The 19658-nt window shown below is 46.8% G+C and overlaps 1 protein-coding gene across 16 annotated transcripts in view; it reads right to left on the reverse strand.

Moving 5' to 3' along the window:
• The window catches only part of DLG1 (discs large MAGUK scaffold protein 1), a 271420-nt gene that overhangs the window by 98779 nt on the left and 152983 nt on the right, over window positions 1-19658 (reverse strand). Inside the window, exon 1 of one of the 16 annotated variants that reach the window (XM_031963572.1) lies at window positions 8577-9022. The exons of 14 other annotated variants lie outside the window; for them this stretch is intronic. In XM_031963572.1, the coding sequence (XP_031819432.1) occupies window positions 8577-8768 (192 nt within the window). In that variant the 5' untranslated portion in view covers window positions 8769-9022. Of the gene's footprint in view, window positions 1-8576; window positions 9023-19658 lie in introns of those variants that run through there. One more of the 16 variants, XM_031963575.1, reaches the window with a different exon arrangement.

Here is a 19658-nt window from a genome sequence, read left to right on the forward strand (position 1 = left end):
AGGGCAGACTAAAGACTTGATTAATCATAATCAAACATTTTACGGACATACAGAAATATGTGTAGCTCTTTTTAAGGTGGCAAAGAATGGGAAGTTAAAGGGGTACTCATGAACCAAGAAACAACCGACAGTAGGAAAATGTGAGGGAATATTTATTGTGCTATCTCTTTTCAGCATGATGATCAACCAGGATTCCAGAACTAATGAGGAAAGTTACTACCCAACTTCTCATAGAGCGGTCAAAGATTTAAGAGCAGAGAGACAAATACTGTTGAGGCAATGTGAAAATGTTTTGACTAAAATATGTGTAATGTTTTTCTTGTCTTCTTTTCCTGTGGTTAGTAGAAAAGACAAGTTTTTGCTGGTTTAAAAATAAAATTTTTGAAGCACATCATATGACTTTGTAGTCATACATAGTAGTTGATATGAAAAAATAAGAAAGAACCGGAGAAGCATTTTTCCAACATTTTTCACCAATTTTAGTTTGCACTGATGTCACTAAATCTTAACACACACCAGGATTTGATTTTAGAGGTTTTGCTGAGTTTTTCAGAGCTATTTCTCTGCCTCTCTAACTTCTGTAACAGCTATTGGCCCAGAAGGTAAAATTATTTTCATCATGGTCTTTTCCAAAATGCTTACCACTTCATAAAAATGAAGTTTCTTTGTGAATTTGGGTGGACAATACTTTATCAAGGAGAGTCTGTGAATCACTCTCAAGTGTAACTTTTTTTTCTGATGGTTCCACTTATAGTTTAAGTGTCCAGATGGACAAAATTCAGTTCCTTGAGAAGTCACATTTTCATTTATCAATATAAATCTCATATTTGGCATGCCAAGAATAAATTCATTTTGACAGAAATCCCAGAGACTAGAAAATTCTTAGCAATCTCTTCCCCCAAACCATTTTGTCTTTGTTGTTTAAGCCTTCCCAACATATTCAAATGTGCTAGAGTGTCAACTTCACTGGCAAAGCCTTCAAGAATCTAGACTCGGCAGCACACCCCAATGAGGCTGTACCAAAATAGTACATATAGTGTGACATCATTCCCATTTCATGCTATGTTTAACACCGTGTGAAATTTTTATACTTGTAGCTGCTTTATTTTTCAAAGAATTGAGAGATTTTTTTAATCAGAATTTTGTTTAGAATCATGATTAGGTCCAATGAAAGTGTTTTAAATAGTCAAATGACTTGAAGGCAGAAAAAAAACTATTATGTTATGAAAACAAAAATTTATATGAAATGGGAAAATGGGGAGTTGGAATGGAGGGGGGAAGCTTTTGGGATCTGCCATGGATTAGCAATCTCCTGGATTTAAGGCTCTGGAAAGGAATCAGGACAAAATTCCAAACTAAGTGAGATTAGTATGAATTTTTTCTAAAAGGAATCAACTAGAATCAAACACAATATGAAGGCAAAGGACTGTATGACTGATCCCTTCCACTTTCTGAACAAAATGTTTGGTCTCTTCTCCTTGAACTGCAGTTCACACAGAGCAGGCATTTAATACTTATGAACTCCACTAAAACCCTCTCAGATCTTTCTCAGATGAAATCAAATCCAGCAATACTCTTGATTCTTTATTTATGAAGATGATTTTTTAGCCCAAGTTAAACATCTCACCTTTATCCCTACAAAATTCATTATATAGTCAACTTGATGGATTGGGCTCTTCTCAGTCAAGGGGTGATTCAAAGCAATTCCAATGGGTTTGGAAGGGAAACACCATCTGCACCCAGAGAGAGACCCATGGAGATTGAATGCGGAAGCGAAGCATGCTAATTCCATCTTTTTGGCTGTTTCTTTTTTTCCTGTGGCTTTCCCCCCTTTTGGTCTGATCGTCCTTGCACAACATGACAAATATGGAAATGTGTTTAAAAGGATTATACATGTATAACCTATACCGGAATGCTTGCTGTCTTGGGATGGGAGAGGCAAAACTCTATAACCCAAAGTCTTACAAAAATGAATACTGAAGACTATCTTCACATGTATTTGGAAAAATAAAGTCTCATTTGATACAAGTCTGATCCTCACTTTACAGATGAAATGCCCAGCTGGCTGAGCAATGTCTGCTGGGTTATTTGGACTCGGGTCTTGCTGCCCATACCCTGTGGCACTCCTCTAGATCACCCACACCTTTGTCATAGGAACCCGAGAAAAGCTCCAAGTCAGAAAGATCACCAGTGAGACTTACAGCACAGGAGGGTCTGCCTTTCTTAACAACCACCCACTCCCGCTCCAGTTTTTGGGTAACTCTAGATACATTCTTGCTTCTGGGTTGTCAAAGCAATGGGTCCCTAAGACCGTGGGCTCCATCCCAGTAGGGACCCCCACCCTTCTCTGTGGCCCAAACCCTCAGCACAATGGCTGGCACACAACAAAACCTTCCTCAACAAGACCAAGAGAGAATTGAGTGGCGAGACGAGGGGGGTGGGCGGGGAGGGGGGAAACGACATACACAATTGGGGCACTTTCCTTAAATGAACCTTCAGACTTCTATGAAAAGCAACTTGTGTGTCCATTTGCCAGGCCCAAAGGGAAAGAAATAGGCAGGGAGGGGGTCCCACTGGCACAAAATTCAAGGGCCTGTGGGGGTTGGGGGCAGAGAGGCAGCAAGATCAACTGGAGGAACAAGCAGGGTCCAGAGCCAGCCATATGGAAGCCAAACTAAAAGGGCCAACATGGGGAGGGGAGGAGCGCGAAGACCTCTTGTGCGAGTGCTGCAGGTCTCTAGTCAACGTCCTGGACACTGGGTGAGCCCCTCCACCTGTCCTGTTTTCACACAGAGGGTCTGGATGTATTGTAGATAGAGGCTCTAGTGAGCTGCTGTAATGCAGGCTTGTTCCCTGGGCTGGACTCCTCGGTGTCCTTGGGAGTCCAGAATGGCGCCGTCAGTCTGCACCAGACTGAGAAACGGTGCGGCCGGACCTGGAGAGGTTGAGCAGACGGGCCCATCCGCGATGTTCAACAGCTCCTAAGGGACCGTATGCTGCTCTGGCCATCTCCACAATCCCTCCTTCCCTGCCCCTCCCATATGGAAATGTGTTTAAAAGGATTATACATGTATAACCTATATCGGATTGCTTGCTGTCTTGGGATGGGAGAGGATAGAGCAAAAATCTATAACCCAAAGTCTTACAAAAATGAATCCTGAAGACTATCTTCCCATGTATTTGGAAAAATAAAGTCTCATTTGATACAAGTCTGATCCTCACTTTACAGATGTGAGATTATTACAGGTGTAAGATAATTCCCACATTAAGGTGGGAATCTGTTTTTCCTCCCCTCTGTCACAAGTGCTTCACTCTGAGGTCTTTTGTTCGGAGCCCAACTCCCAGTACTTGCTTCGTTTCCACGTGCCACAGTCACCCCGTAATCAATCTATTTCTTCAGAGAGTTTCAGGAAGTTGCTGAGGTCGGCTTAATCATTCAGGGTCTCCACATGCTTGGCACAGACATCTCCAAGTCTCTGTCGGGCTGGCAGAGCGTGGGCACTGCACATGCTACGGCTTCTGGGAGCGCCGATGACCGGGATGGGGGCAGAAGTGGGGAGCTGCTAGTCCTTCTCAACACTCCATCTGTGTGCCGAGGAGGAAATGGCAGACCATGCCAGGGACACAGAACCACAGAAAAGAGCATGGAAAGGGTTGCAAAGCGCTTCCTAAATGCTGCCTAATTTGATTCTCAAAGACTCTGGGTGATAAAGGTTCTTACTCTTCCCATTTTGAAGGTATGAATTGTGGCAGATGTGAATTGGCTTGTTCAGGGTCACACTGCTAGGCAGGGTTCGAGGAAGGTTTGAACTCGGATCTCCCGGACTCCAGACTCAACTCTGTGAGGAGATTCTCCCGGAATAAAATTCTACCCAAGAAGTTGGCCCAGGAGGCATGGGAAGATCTTAAGAATGTAATTACAATGAGAAACAATGATAATGAGAAGCTAAAATTATGACTGGGCAATCTGGGATCTGCTGCAGTTTCAGATGAAAATATACATTCACCAAGTAGATTTTTTTTAATTGGAAGAGTCCCCAGAAATAAGGAGCTTACTGTATTCTGCCTGAGTCACACCACATCTGCCCCAGGTCCAGTATGCAAGTGAGTACCTCTTGTTAATTTGAAAGTTTACTCCAGAGGAATGAGCCTGTTTCTTAAAAAGTCCAATATTTAAAACCTGACAAAATCATGTTGGGAAAGGCAATACCTCCAAAGCCTCCTTCCCCACAAGAATCCCAGCTGCCAGCCTAGTTTCTGAAAAGAAGGGGGAGGGGCCGGCAGGAGCATCTCCGCCTGCCTGGGAGCCCAAGTCCCCCCACAGAAGGGGCAGGCCGGCCTCAGCTTCTTCCCTGGCCATCAGAGAGCCGGTGGTTACATAACTTCTTAGTCTCCCTTGGAAAACAATGAGCTCCCTGATAATGGTAATTAAGTGATGACCACAAGGTGCTAGGTCATTAGCTCCCACAGGTTCCATTTTATATGGGGGGGAGGGGAAACTAAACTGGCTTTTCATCCTAAACTCAGGATAACAACCTCAATTCCGGCCACATTTTGGGACATCCTTAGACACCTAACGAGAATTCAGCAAGGCATTCAATACCCCAGAAATTACCTGATTTCTTTCAGCATCACACAAACGCCCTCTACTCTGGGAACGCGCTGCCCCGGCCGTCCAGGGCAGAGTGGTGCCAGTGGGCAGGAAGCCCGCCGCCATCCAAGCCGAGTGTCCTCTTCCGTGGAGCCTTTCATCAGAGAGCACACGGCCCGCTCTGTCCACTATGCAGGCTTACCTGTGAGAGCCCCCCTTGCTTTCTCCTCAGTCTTCTCAAATCCGCCCGTGTCTCCACTACCTAGCGGCCTCCACAAGATGACCTCCTCAACGCCCCATGCAGAAGGCCTGCCTCCATTCCCCACCAGCCCTGTGGCGGGCCTACCTCAGCTGCCTTCCAACTCCGGCCAGGGGTGGTCTTCCCTCAGGGGCAGGGGCTGTCCCTCTTGGCTAGCATTTGTATGCCAGCGCCGGCTGCCAGCCCCCCAGCCATGCCCCTGCTCCCCACATCTCCTGGCTCCTTCTGGGGCACCATCCACGCAGCCTCCCCAGGGACCTCTTCAGCAACTATCCCCTCCGAGGTTCCGCACCCCTGCTACTCCCTCTGCCCAGTCCTTCACCATCTCCTTTGCAGACTCTTCCTCCAAATCAGACCCACCATAGCAGGTGTCCCTCCCAGGGTCTGACCACGGAAATACAGCAGGTGGAGGGAGGGGCAGATTGAGAATGACCCATCCTGACCCACTCTGCCACTCCCCCCATCACATCTGTCCCTCTGGGACTCCTATTCTAAAGGCCAGATCCTTGAGGCGGGGTCTGACCCGGGATCCTGAGTTGGTCCCAGTTGGCCCCTGAACATCCACTCTGGGTGACCCCGCCCAGCCAGTTGACACGCCACTGTTATGGACGAGGTGCTTCCAGATGATTCAGAGCCTGGAATCGGAAGTGGAACAACGGAGAATTCCATCAGAAACCCATGCCATATAAGGTTGGCACATCCTGCCCAGGGCAGAATCCAGCAGGCAGGGACAGACAAGGACCAGAGAATCCCTGCTCCCTGCCAATGCCCCCATGCGGGGCTGTCTGACCTGCAGAAGCTCACCAAGGTGAATGAGGGCAACTGGCCCGCCACCACCTGAACCCCGATGTAGAAGGACCCCCTCCTCCCACAAAGTCTCCTCACAAAGCGGGGCAGATGGCTCACCTCCTGCAGCTTCATCCATCCTTCTCCAAGAGGACCAGGAACATTGCAGGGGGATGCCCACGGGGCCATCACCGCCCCCTCTCCTCCTGGGCCCTCAGGTCCTGTGGCAGGACCACACAGTCGGTGACCCTGGTGTCTTCCGTGTTGGAACCGGGCAAAACAAGGCCCACAAACAGCAGTTTGCACCGACGGTTCCTCTGACTGGAGGCTCCCCCAGCCTGCTTTTCGGTTCCTCTATCAGAGCCCAAGCACCTGGAGACCCGAGGCCCGGCCTAAATTCTGATCCCCTTCTCTGCCCCTTCCCTCACACACTTCCTCCAATACCCAAAGACAGCACAAGACAGTTGGGGTATATTAACAACAGGGGGTAGGGTGGGGAGAAATCCCCATAAACATATCAAACTAATCCAAAATGGGAATTATGGGTGAGACAGAAAACAATTTCTGCTGCCTCCACAGAACAGGATCTCAATTAGCCAAATGAAATAAAATCCCATTCCACTCCACTCCCACCCCAGGGGCCACAGAGACCCAAAAGGTAACGTTCTTCAGTCTAAGACAGCAGGACAGGGGTCAGGACTCAGCCCAAGAATTAAGTATCAGAGGGCTAGAGCTGGGATCCAGCTGGGGTCAGGTCTCCATGAACCCCACCAGTCACCTGAGGAAGCCTGAAGTTAGTGAATGATAACTGGATAACAATCATGGGAGGGGGCTGGAAAGGCGTTGAGGACCAACCCCTTGGAAAACCACACTGAAAAGGGAAGGAGGCAGGAAGTGAGCAACAGGGGCTTTCAAAGAAAAAATACTTTAAATGGCTAAAAATCTCAGAAGGAAAAAAACTAAGTTCAAGGCATCAAGAAAAAACAAATAAGCCAGCAAGGAAGACACTGATAACAAATGGCAAGAGGGCCTCCAGAGCAGCTAAGGGAGTGCAGACGTCTATGGATAAATACGGCAAATCAAGGGAGTATTAACCAGCCCTGATAAGTCAAGAGGACACTGCAATTTCCTCAGAGAGAAGGGACTCACAGCAGGATGATCCTGTATGGCTTAAGAAAGAAATAAAAACTGTGAAAGCTTAATAGGTGGCCTGTGCAGCAGAAATAACTGGCAAGCAGAAAAACTTGAATCCAAGTCTCATCAAAAAATAAGCCCCATCAAGGGATAAATAATTGAGAACACAAATACACAAAAGGAAGAAAATAAAAGCAAGATGTACTTATCACAAAGGCAGAGTGCAGAATAACAATAAGCACCCAGTCCTCTGAACCCTAGCCATGAAGAGCTAAGACCATCTGAAGCAGAACCTTTGTCCAGGCTGTCCCGAGTTCGAGCCAAACCTCGATGCCGGAAGACAAAATAAACTCATCATAATGAGGATTCACAGAAAACCCAACTGATCAGAGCAGGGATGTATTTCACCAACAAGCAATGTCCTAAAACAACAACTTTGGAATCTAATTCTGAATCGGACCCCTTTCCTGAACTCGGTGCGACCATTAAAAGCTCCGAGCCAGAGGAATGATCACAGTAATGGTAATTCTTCCAATCCGAGGGTCATTTGTTCCGCTAGGGGGCACTGGCTTTGGGGAATCTGGGAGGTCAACCTCAGGCAATGCCATCAACTTCCTCTGAAACATCAAGAATTGGGGCAGAGCTCAAGGACCACAACAAATATCACTTAGAAGGACAGAAGAAGGCCTAAGACTTCAAGAAAGCCTACGCTATAAAAATATCTGAGTAAGTGATTATTAAAACACAGCACTGACATTATGAAATTACTTGCAAGATTCTCAAAATTCTTTTCTTTCTTTATGAAAATAAAGGGATTTTTAAAAATAAGCCTCCTGAACCCCTCTACAAACACAAAAAAATGTCTTCTAAAAAGAAATGCTAAGTCAGTCCTCGGGCAAAGTTTTTCTATCTCATAGTCCTCGATAAAAAGCAAGGTCAAAAGAAATCAATCTGAGCTATAAAAAAAAAAAAAAAACTAACTAAATTTAACATAAAAATTTAGTTTTGAATTAGGTCTTAGTTCGATTCAAAAATAGTTTAAGTCTGGTTCTAAAATATGTTAATTAGAACATTGTATTTATATGCCACAGTTCTTCTTTACCTTAAAAAATTTCAGCAATTTTAGCAGGGGAAACAATCATAATTGTCTAACACAAAATTTTCACCTGGAACATATGAGTTTTCACAAGAAAAAGTATTCCTAATTTAAGAAAAAGCTCATTAATTCAAAATCATACACCTGAATGAGATTCTAGGACTCTGTAGTTCTCCATTTCCCCAACTGCTTTTAAAAACTTTCAGCTTTACAAAAACTAATAAATATTGTATACGGAAAATAGCACTAAATTAGCTCATTCTACATATGATGGATTCTACTAGAAAACTCCCTCTAGTGTATTATTAGATGTAAACTACATTAAGAGGTCTGTTTTCAAAAGAAAACAATCAGATCACACTACTCGTCAGATTTATATCATTTCAGAATGCACAGAATTATGTAACTAGAGAACCCACAACCTTTATAAAAGGCGACTAATGATTATTTGTCTCAAAACTCCAGAAGGAGCCAGGGCAGCTAGCTCTGCGTCAAGAACAAGAGCACATTGAAGGCGCCGCTGCCAGAGTTCACAAGCCCCCTACGGCCCGGAGGCAGCTCCCGGCCGCACACCAATGGAACTGGCCCCCCGGGGGAGGGGGAACCGAGCGTAAATAAGCCGGTCCCGGCAGACGCGGTTCGCACACAGCCTCCCAACTGCAGGACATCTTCCCCCAGAACAGGCTCCCTCCCTCGCACCTCCGACCCACCTTGCAGCCGAACATGAGGGACATGGTGCTGCTGCTGCAGGCGACTTTGCAGTGGCACAGCATGGGCGAGAAGCAGTCCAAGTTTTTGATGCTGGGAGACATCTTTCCGGCGCCCGGGCACTTCCACCGATCCGGGGCCGACGAGGCAGAGAGAGGCCTTCGCAGACGGCGCTGGCTGCCAGGCAGGAACATCGAGTCTAGATCCCGAGCATCTCTCCCGAGATCCGGCCAAGATGCGGCGGGGGCGAGGCGGCGCTCCCCCCCTCACGCCCCGGGGAGATGCGGCCGACCCGCCGAGCCTGCCCCGGGACTCCTCCCAGCCCGGGCCCGCAGCATGGCAGGAAATGAGGCCCCGCCGCCGGCCCTCCCGAGGGGCAGCTCCCCACCTGCTGCAGCGGGGCCGGCCCAGCTCCTCCCGGGGAACTCTGGCAGAGCCGGCTCCGAGGAGGACGCTGGCGGCTGCGGAGGAGGGGCCACCGACTGCAGCACGAGGCTCAGCCCGTCCCGCTCGGCAGCCTCCCTGCTCGGGCTTCCTCCGCCGCCGCCGCAGCATTCCGCCCTCCTTGTCATGGAGTCCCGGGCCGGGGGCCCACCGCCCTCTCCCCACCAATCGGGAGCAAACCTGGCCCGTTCTGCCCCCACAGACTCGGGCCTCGGAGGCTCCCTGTTGGCTGGGGCCTTCCTGGCCTGCCTCCTCCTGCCCACGCCCCCTCCCCACCGCTCCCCCGACGGCATCTAGGGTCAAACCCGGCGTGGCCAGAGCCAAGGAGGAGCGCGGCTCCCTGCCCTCCGTACAGGGAGGCCCCCGTCTCCCAGGGCGCACCCCTTCGCAACGAGAGCTGCAGGGGAACGGCCGTGGAGGCGCTACCTCCCAGCAGAACCCGCGCTCTTCCTGTGGCTCCTTCTGCCTCCCGCACCTGGAAGCTAGATGGGGCCCAGCCCGGCTCCCATCCCCAAGCCCTGGGCCACAGGGAGCTCCTGGAGACCAGCAGGGCAAGGCCAACGGGGAGACACCCACCCGCCAAGGGAACGCTGACAGCGCCTGGAACAGGCAACACTCCCTCTAAGGGTTACGTGACCCCCCCCCAGAATGGGGCCGCATTCAAGGCACAGGGGACCCCCGCTTCAAAGCTGCGCTCAATGGATCTGCTTTCTGCGGCTCAGGCGCAGGACACAATGACTTAGGAGTTACTTAAAGAGAAAGCACAGTAAGAAAAGTCCAGAGTATTTCTCCCACCACGCTGGGAGCATCCCCGCCTGCCTGCAGACCCCCACACACATGCATGTGTACAGAGCAGTTGGGGGCTTCACCCTGCTTGCCTCCCGTTCCTGGGGAAGGAAATGGCACACCACTCCAGTTCATGGCCACCAAGACACCAAGAGGATCGCCAAGAGCCCAACGTGATTTAGATAACAAAGAGAAGAGAGGGGAGGCCCGGCCTGCAAACCACTTCTCAAAGAACCTCGCGGGGCAGAACTGGCAGTGGTCACAGCACTAAGAGATGGATTTTAAGGAGAGAAGACAGGTGTGTGTATTTGGAATCGAGCCAACAAATCAGGAGCCAGGTCAGAAGAGAATTTCCACAAGCTGGCAAGACAACCAAAGGCTGCGTTTCCCAGAATTCCTTCCAAGACTCTAGCCTTCTTGACACCCAAATGCTAAATTTATCTTACTTTTTTTCAGTAGATTTTCCTCAGTAAAACTAAGGCCATAGAAGGTTGTCCGAAGGTAATTCCAAGAGGTATCCCGCGAACATCTGGGGCTCCAATTGAGGAAGACACAACCAAGGGGGACCAAAGTGCCTCCTGGGTGCCCCGAGAAAGGCCAAAGACGTTCCGACCTCACGGGAGCCTATGCCAGCGATGATCTGGAGAAGCACTAACACAAAGGGAGCCAGGGCAAGGCCTCCGGGAGTCGGGGAGGCTGGAGCTGGGCCTCCAAGGAAGCCCAGGGAGTTCTCCGGGAGGCAGAGAGCAGCCCAGGTGGAGAGGTCCTACTGCCCGTCAGGAACAGCAACACAGATGGCCGGCTGGGGCACCAGGCAGGAAGAAGCCACCTTATGATGAGCCCAAAGGGTCCAACACAGTGGGTCTTGGGGGACACCCCGTGTGGGGAAGCAGCTCCAAAGCCCTGAGCTTGGACTAACCGGGCATATAAATCAACAGGGAAACCAGTAACAACAGAAGGAAATGTGGCCTCCAGATTGGGAAATTAGTCCAAATATCTATGAATAATGAAAGGGGATGGAGAGAAGAAATACAATCCAATGAGGATTCCATGGAACATAAGAACAAGAGTCCTGAGTGGTTCAAGGTAGAAATGACAATTAAGAGAACAGAATTTAAGTGCTGCCCAGCAAAGATATTGAATAAAATGGAAAAACTGCTTACTATGCAGGCAAAACACAGCAATCTAAGAATCAAAGGTCTCCAAAAAGAAGGTAGCAACGATGATGTCCTGGGTGCAGCAGGCAGAGAAAGAAGGAAATAGGTTATGCCAAACCCGAGGCCCCCCTACATCTCTCAGAAATCCAAGTCGTGTCCCTGAGACCGAGTTTCCCCTCTAAAGTGGTCCATGGCTCACGCCATCTTGCTCGGTCCCTCTGGGGTATGGGCCGCCACAGCCCTCTCCTTTGAGGCGTCTCTCCCTTTGCTCCTCCCCTTTGCCACGTGGAATCTGCCCTCTTGTCCCCCACTGTGCCCCATGATGCCTTTCTCCTTACACTGACTCTATGAGGCTGCTAATGATGAGATCTAGGAATCTAGGTTGTGGGGTTTGGCACCAGATGGGAGCAGGCTCCAAAAGTTGGGGTTCACTCATGTGAAGAATTCACCATGGCCATTCTCTTGGACAAAAGGTGGGCTTATTTAGGGGAGAGGTTACAGGCAGAATGATGGGAAACGAGACCCCAGGAATGGTAGGTATGAAATCAAGTGGGAGAGCGTACAAAAGACAAGTTTCTCAGTGGAACCCACAATTACCCAATGGAAAGGGAGCTAGTTTAGCTGGGAAGCCTAATTGAGTTAGGAGAGATACCATATGGCATGGGGGAAGGGGAAGGGGAAGACACCCCGAGGCAGAGTGCCATGGGAGGCTGACCCAAAGGAAGGCCGCAGCCATGGGCTGGCCCCTAAATAGATTTTCTAGGGAAAATTTAGCCTCGGGGACGTGACTGGGATTCCTGGCTGGAGCCCTCTACAGAGGGAGGTCTCAGGAGTTTGGCACATATCTTAGATTTCAGACTGGACCACCTCCCTAAAGGGGGGCACCTGGAGCTAAACTGATTTCTATCAGAAGCTTCTGCCTGCTTGCCTCAGGGATCAGCCCTTTAGTTTCTCTTGGTTCAAAACAATTCTCAGGGTCTCATCACAACCAGCTAAGGACATTCTCCAATCGCATGGAGTGTTTCCTTTTTCCCTGTCTATCATTAACAGTTAACCCCACCCTTTTTTGCTAATTATATGCTCTCCCAACTTTATTTTATATTTATCTTTCCTAGTGTCTAGTGTATCTCTTCATTTTGTCGATAACTTGTAAACAAACCTACCTTTTACCAAAGAGAATGGCCATTGTGAATTCTTCTCATGACCGAACCCCAACATTTGGTGCCATCATTCAGGCCTACAGCCACATCATCTGCTGCCTCAACCACATCAACAAGATGAAAAAGCTGAACACCACAATGCAAGAAATAAAACAGGAGAAATGCAGACCGCCTCCAGAAAAACAACTTAAGTCTACAACCTTACATACAGTGAGTAAATTTAACAATTCAATTCAAAAACAAGAAGTTCTACAAATGCATAGAAAAAAATGCAACTAACAAGACTATTCAGCACCCATCAGAGAACTTGGGAAGGAATAGAACAATGTATGCTGAACAATAGGGCTCAGGATAAAGTCCAGAATCGTTTACCTGTCAGCAAATCTGAGCTGAATTACCTACAAAAGAAGACTTTCAATAATAAAAAGGTGCTTAGAACATTTTTAGAAAGGAAACAAGAACTGAAGAGATGATTTGCTTTTTGAACACCCTAAAAACATAAACGGAGGAGGAACTAAATGCTGCAGCAAAAGGTCAGAAAAGAAATTGAAAAGGATCAGCCCTCTTGGGCCCAGAGCTTCGGAACGTGGCAACATCCTGCCCAGAGGTGCATCAAGTTGTTCTGGGATACTCCAGAAAGGTGTGTGAGAGGAGGGGCAGCAGCAGAGGCTGTGCAGTTCGGACTGAGGTAGAGCAAAGTGGCTCTTGGGACCTCAGGGGAGAAAGGTGGCCCTGCTTGGCCGGACATGCAAATTAAAACAGCAAACCTTTGTGACCTGTGATGGATGCCCATGACATCATGAACCGCATCTCTTTTATACTATCTTCTTAACATTGTTCTTCTTCTATTTTTTTTTTCCTTTGAGGCAATTAGGTAAACTTGCCCAGGGTCACACAGCTAGGAAGTATTAAGTGTCTGAGGCCAGATTCGAACTCAGGTCCTCCTGACTTCAGGGCTGTGCCACCACTATCCACTATTGCCACCTCGCTGCCCCTTTCTAACATTCTTAAAAAAAAAAATACTTCTGGGAAAAGTAGAAAGGAATCCGGCAGAAATGATCTTAGACCAATACTTATACCACATTCCATGATGCATCCTAAAAAACTTATGTGTCCTTATAATTATATGAAAAAAAATTAGAAGAGAAACAGATCATCTATTTCTCCCAGCTATGGGTAAGAGATGTTCACTTAACCAAACAAAAGAGGAAATTGTAAAAGGTAAAATATCTTTTGATTACTTGAAACTGAAAAGCTTCTGCAAAGGCATCATTAATTTATTAATTAGTTATTAATTATATTAATCAACATTCTTATCTCTAAGAGAAGAAGGAAAGTGGTCAAATAGGGGGAAAAATAATCTCTGTATCAAATTTCACTAATATGAGGGTGGTAGCCTAGATAGATAAACAATTAATATTATAAGACTAAAAGCCATTCTCCAATAGACATAAAATGGTAAAGGATATGAACAAATAATTCCTAAAAGAAGAAGTACAAAGTATTCACAACCACGTGAAAAAAAAATGCACCAAGGGACTAAAAATGGAGAAAGGCAAATCCAAACAAATCAACATAATTCTGAGGTTTCACCTCATACCTCAAGGTGATTACTTTTTGGCAAAAATGATCCCCGAAATGGCAACAGCCAATGTTGAAGGGGTTGTAAGAAAATAGGCGCACTAACACATTATTAGTGGAGCTGTAAAGTGGCCTCCCAATTTTGGAAAGTGGTTTGGAACTAGGAGACTGTTACTGGGCTTATAAACCCAGGAAGCCCCCGATAAGAAAGGACAGCAGATATTACACCAGGCCTGGAATCAGGAAAACTCATCTTCTGGGTGAAAATCTGCCCTCAGGCACTTCCAAGTTGTGTGACCTTGGACAAGTCACTTCACCCTGGTTCACCTCAGTTTTCTCATCTGTAAAATTAGCTAGAGAAGGAATCAGAATCTGCTCAGCCCAAACGCCTATCACATCAAACATTTTCCAGTATCCCTCCCCAATTAACCTTGAAGTTATCGCATATATAATTTGCACTTCCTTATGGCTCCATTATATTCCCCCAAAAATATGAGCTTCCTGAAAGAATGTATTGCACTCCTTTTTTGACCCTGTCCCTGTGCGATGTAGGTACTTCCTAAATGTGGAAGTTGACACTGATATCTCCAGCTATCACCTACAAAGGGATCCAGGATTATTTTCGGTCCTAAAGGCAATGGTTTGTAGAACAACTGCAAAGCAGCTTTTATAAATGAGGCAACTGAGGCTCAGAAACGTAAACGGACTTGCTCAGGGTCACACAGTCAATCTGAAGAGGCAAGATTTGAATTCCAGTCTTTGGGCACCATCTGTTGCCCCATGGTACACACAGTAAATCCACCAAAACCTCTTTTTGCAGATGGGTAAATGTTTTAACTCCGGGAAAATAAGAAAACAGTAGAGGGCAGCATTTCTATACTAAAATTTCAATCTTGTTTTTGCATACACAAAGGTTTGACATAATTCATCAAAATCACTGTAAAAACAGTGAGACTTAAAAAGGTCTCATTCCCTTTCAAAGCTGTTGCTAATTTTAATAAGAAAATTCAAAAATGCACAGATGTGGAACCTACAGCTGCAGAGGAGCCCATGCAAACCGCTCACACTACTTGATTACACAGGAAAATCCCCCACCAGCTAGGGACCCTCGGTTCAAAATTAGGAAAATCACCAAAAAAATGACCATATTCATGGAGCTGAGGGGACAAAGTCCAGATTGTTTTAGAAGTTGGGGGCGGAGGGGGGCAGAGGGTGCTCGGGGTGCTTTGTTTTGTTTTCTGGGTGGGAGGGAGAGGAGAGAAGATGATGAATTTCATTTAGAAAATGGTGTATTTGAGGGACTAGAGATGGCCAGGTCTAAGGAAGGCATGTAGCAATCAGTTCATCTGGGTCTCATCATCTTGGAATAAACTGAGGAAACCAAGTTCCAGGGATGAGAACTGAATCCAGAGGCTTCGGCTCTCACTCTTTGGCACAGTGTATGTAACATGGCTATCTCCCTAATGGCCTCCTTGGTCAGGTTAAGTTCAACAGAACAGTAGGTAGCCCACTGAATCAAATGAACCCTGAGCCCCACGAGACTCAATCACAAATGGAGTGGGCTCAGTCATTAAGAAGAGACTGCTGACTCAAAAGCTGTCTTTCCTGGGATCAAAAAGCTCCTTTATGCAAATTCAATCCGTGTATCCAAGGCTCCCTGAAAGAGCTTGCTGAACAACAAAAGAAAACTCAGCCTAAGAACAATGAAGCCGATTTTTGCAAAAGTATCCAAGAGTACGTCCCTAACCATCCAAGTGGCCCTGACATTATGCTGGGTACAAGCAATCTTTTCGGAAATGCTTTTTTATTCATTATAAGGATAATGGAAGTAAGGGAAGCTTATACCTTTGGCCTAAAACTGGAAACACAGTGAAACAATTAAACCAATGGAGATCAATTAATATCTTAGCAGGATTTGATAGATTGGGGAGGGAGAAAAAAAAAGAGCCAGATGCTGTGGGCATCCATCAGGGCACAAACTCAGATGCTGAGCCCAATCCCTCTCCTGTGTCTCAGAGAACCCTCTCTTTTCTTCATCCCTCCCAGACCAGATTCAGGTTTTTCCAGGACCCTCAGGTATTTCCTTGAATTCTTTGCCTATTTTTCAAGCTCAGTTGATGGAATGACAAAAATGTTTCTGATATTTCCTTAGGACTTCTGTTTCAAGAAATTAAAAATCAAAAGTGTATGTGCATGTATTCTAACAGCTACACAATTTATAACCACAGCACAGACAAAATAAGAGGGAGGTTATAAGATATAATAATAATGTTTGTTTAGAAATCACTTTTTGAAGTAGCTCACACGTATGCGATCCTTTCAGGCTTATAAACAGCACATGCCTCATACACCTGTAGAAGTAGATATTATGACTATTGGACAGATCAGGTGACACATGGGAAAGTCACTGCCTCCAGGTCACACAGCAGCTGGGGCCTACAGGTAGGTCTGAGAAGGAAACTAAAAGGACTGTAATCTCACTCTGGAGGCTTGGGCCTTCAGGAGGGGTTCTGTTCCTTTCCCCATCTTTCCCTCGCACGTCCCGCCCCAGCCTTCTCTAAGGACTGGGGACTCTTGGGACTCACTTCTCTCAGCATAATCAGGTTTTCACACAAGTCTGAAGATGCTACGATTGCCTGCCGACGACATAAATGAAGGGAAAGGGTGAATATGAGGCTGGGCGTTAGGTGGAATCTCTCTCCCTAGTTAAGTGCGGCATCAAGAGACGGAAGACTAGGGAAGGGTCTGGCCAGGAACGCTCCAACACCCAGGAAGGGGGACATCACCGGCCCACACTGGGGCCGGCCCAGGAGCTGGGGTACGTCTGGCACTCCTGGGCAGACTGGGGCCCAAGGCTGAAAGAGGAGACCTGGGCAGCCTGGTGCCTCTGCACCAGCAGCTTCTCAGCTGGCTGATGGTCCACAGCTGGCTACATTCAAGCCCCAAGGGCAAGACTCAGGCTCATCCCTTGCCTGGACCCCTCCGGGAACACTTACAGCCCAGGCTGGGACACTGCCACAACCCAACACTCGCTATCCAAAACAATAGCAGCAAGACCCTCCTGGATCTCCCCTCCAGAAGTATTCAAGAAAGTTCTCAGAGGTACTCCCTCTCTCTGGGCCTTAGTTTGTTCATCTGAAAGATGAAGGGCCAAGTCTACAAGTCCTCCCACTTTTAAATCCATGGCCTTGTGGAGAGTAAACGTCCATATTTCATCCCCAAAGAGAATGGAATACGAAAATGAGCATTCCCAGCCCAATTTCAGAAGGCGCTATAAGAGATGAAGTGGCCTGGAAGCTCCCCCCAAGCCAGTGTGGCTTCCCTAAGAAAGTCCCCCCAATGATCTAAAAATGGGGGGGATGCAAGGGCAGCGACTGCTCAAGCTTTTCAGGCTCGTCTCCTGGGGACATGGATGTGCAGAGCGCCACGTGAGGGGGCCGGGGGTCATCCTTTGTGCCAAATAGTCAGAGCATCTGGCCAAGGCAGGGACAACTGCAGGCTCAGGCCTTGAGCTGACAATCTAATCAGATGAAATGCAATCGCAGTAAGTTTTATAGAGCCCTATATAGTTTTTAGAGTAAAAATCTTAGGGCATTTTACCATTGTTGAGTGCTAAGCACTATTTAACACTGGTTCAAAGTTGATTTGCAGATGGAGAATCGGGAGGTAGTTAGCCTGGCAAAGCGCTCAGCCTGGTGGGAGTTCACCAGCTCGTGCCCTTCGGGGGTCCGCCACCAATCCAGAAGAGGGTGACAAGGAATGAGTAAAGGAAACTGGAATTTACAAAGGGGGGACATGATGATGACCTTCAAGGATCATGCTGACCTTTCCTGCTTGCTGCAGGGGAAGCAGTGAATGGAGACTGCAGAAAGGTAAACCGAGGACCACAGCTAAAATGTGGTAAAGTCCTGCCACGTAGTGAGCCCTGGAGCTTTCCCAACAAAAGCCGGCCAAAGGCTTTTAAGAACTAAAGGCTGCACTCGCCTCCCGAGCTCTGAAAAGCTGTGCGCATTTAGATTCCATTTGTTAATGGCATCCCATGTGGAAGAGACTTACTCCAGCGAGAAGCACAGCTAGGGAAATGGCTTTAAAGTGAGCAGCGACTCGCAATCCACTACTACGCTCCGCTCGCAGGCTTGACAGCTTACCAGAAACAAGTTTTTGTTCATTTGATCCCACAACCAAGAACAAGCTTTCTGGGAGTCCTCTCTGTGCAGCAAGATGACAGACTAAAGAACCACCGCCACATCCATCCCACCCACACAGCTCTCTGGCAGAGTATCCATGGTTTCAATGACTCAAACATTCCCACCTAAGTCACCAAGCCTGGGGGGGAAGAGAGAGGGAAAGGGGGACTTCATTTTGAAAGCTCAAGTTCATAGTTCCTAAAATCCAAGTGAGAAGCAATCAACTGTATGAGGATCTCTGAAGACTGTCCTTTTTCCCCCATTCTCCCTAAACACCACTCCTGAATGTTAGATAACTAAGAACCAATCACTAATCCCACTTTCACTTTATATTTCAAAGAGATTTTTCTTTCTGCCATAGGTGCCTAAACAAATGCTTTCAAATTCTTTTATACCTGAATATCAATCGTATGGCTTCCCCATTTCCAGCCTACATTTATCTATTTTTACTTTGTTATATAACATGTTTTTATTAGCAATTGAATTCGGACATCAATGTAGGGGGAAAGTGATATTCTCTTTAGCTGTTTAGTTGTAAAGGAACCAAATTAGTGAGCTTTTAAATAGAAAAAAAAATTTTTTTAATGACTACATCTCCTCCAATCTTAGATACAGAAGGCAGAAAGAACAAAGACTACAGAGTAAATCCCACATGAGCACAAACCCCAGGCACACAGGGCAATCCTCTAGGGATAGAAGTCCCAAAGAGAGTGTGACCAGCTAAAGAAGCACCTGGGCCTTGGCTGCTGTCCCTTTCTCATGACAAATGAAAGCAACTTCCAGCACTCAACAATGGTAAAATGCACTAAGATTTTTACGCTATTTTTAAAAATGGCCTTTAAAAGTTTTGTGGGGTTTTTTTTTTGGGGGGGGAGGAAATCATCTTGGTAATTCACTTTTTTCCTTGCTGATTAAATATTAAAAAGAAATTCCTGTGGGCTTCTCTGACAAGACTATCTCCCCCTCCACAGAATACAACCCACAGCCGGCACCGAAGGGGCAAAATCCCTGTGACCCCGGAAGCTGTAACAAACACCCAGCTAGCCCCCACAAAGTGCTCATGATTTGGTCTGGGCCCAAGGAAACAACGTAACTCAAGAAGAACTTAGAGGTATGCTCTGATAGCCAAGGGACATTACAGGGGATGCAGGAGGGGATACTGAAGACAACGTTAGCAAATCAGAGCAATTGGGAAGACACAAGACCTCCCATTGTAGTTGTCCAAAAAGGAACCTTGAGCCCAATAAATGAGGATCATTACAACATGCTCCTTTGACTCAGAGCCCTCATATTTAGAACATAGTCCATTACCAGGTTCCAGTTTCCTCTATTCTTGCTGAAGAGATTCTAAAAAGTCATCATGGTGATGAGGGGTTAAGGGATGAAGTGAGGTAGATATTTGCTCAAGTTCAGTCATTTTAAAAATTCAATTCAAAACTTCCTAGGGCTATATAATCTGCACTCAATGATTTTTCTCTCTGTACAACCAACCTCCTTTTTAGATACAGTCATTATATTAAAACTGAAGACCACTCACAAACTGCCTGTTAAATGTTTACTAGGGTATTTATTTTCTGAGGGAATACTATGCAATAATATTAGATTTTTCCATATAAATATTACTGTTCTGTAAGAAATGACCAACAGGATGATTTCAGAAAGGCCTGGAGAGACTTACACGAACTGATGCTGAGTGAAATGTGCAGGACCAGGAGATCATTATATACTTCAACAACAATACTAGATGATGACCAGTTCTGATGGATCAG

Source organism: Sarcophilus harrisii, chromosome 3, assembly GCF_902635505.1.
Source record: "Sarcophilus harrisii chromosome 3, mSarHar1.11, whole genome shotgun sequence".
Lineage (NCBI taxonomy): Eukaryota > Metazoa > Chordata > Mammalia > Dasyuromorphia > Dasyuridae > Sarcophilus > Sarcophilus harrisii.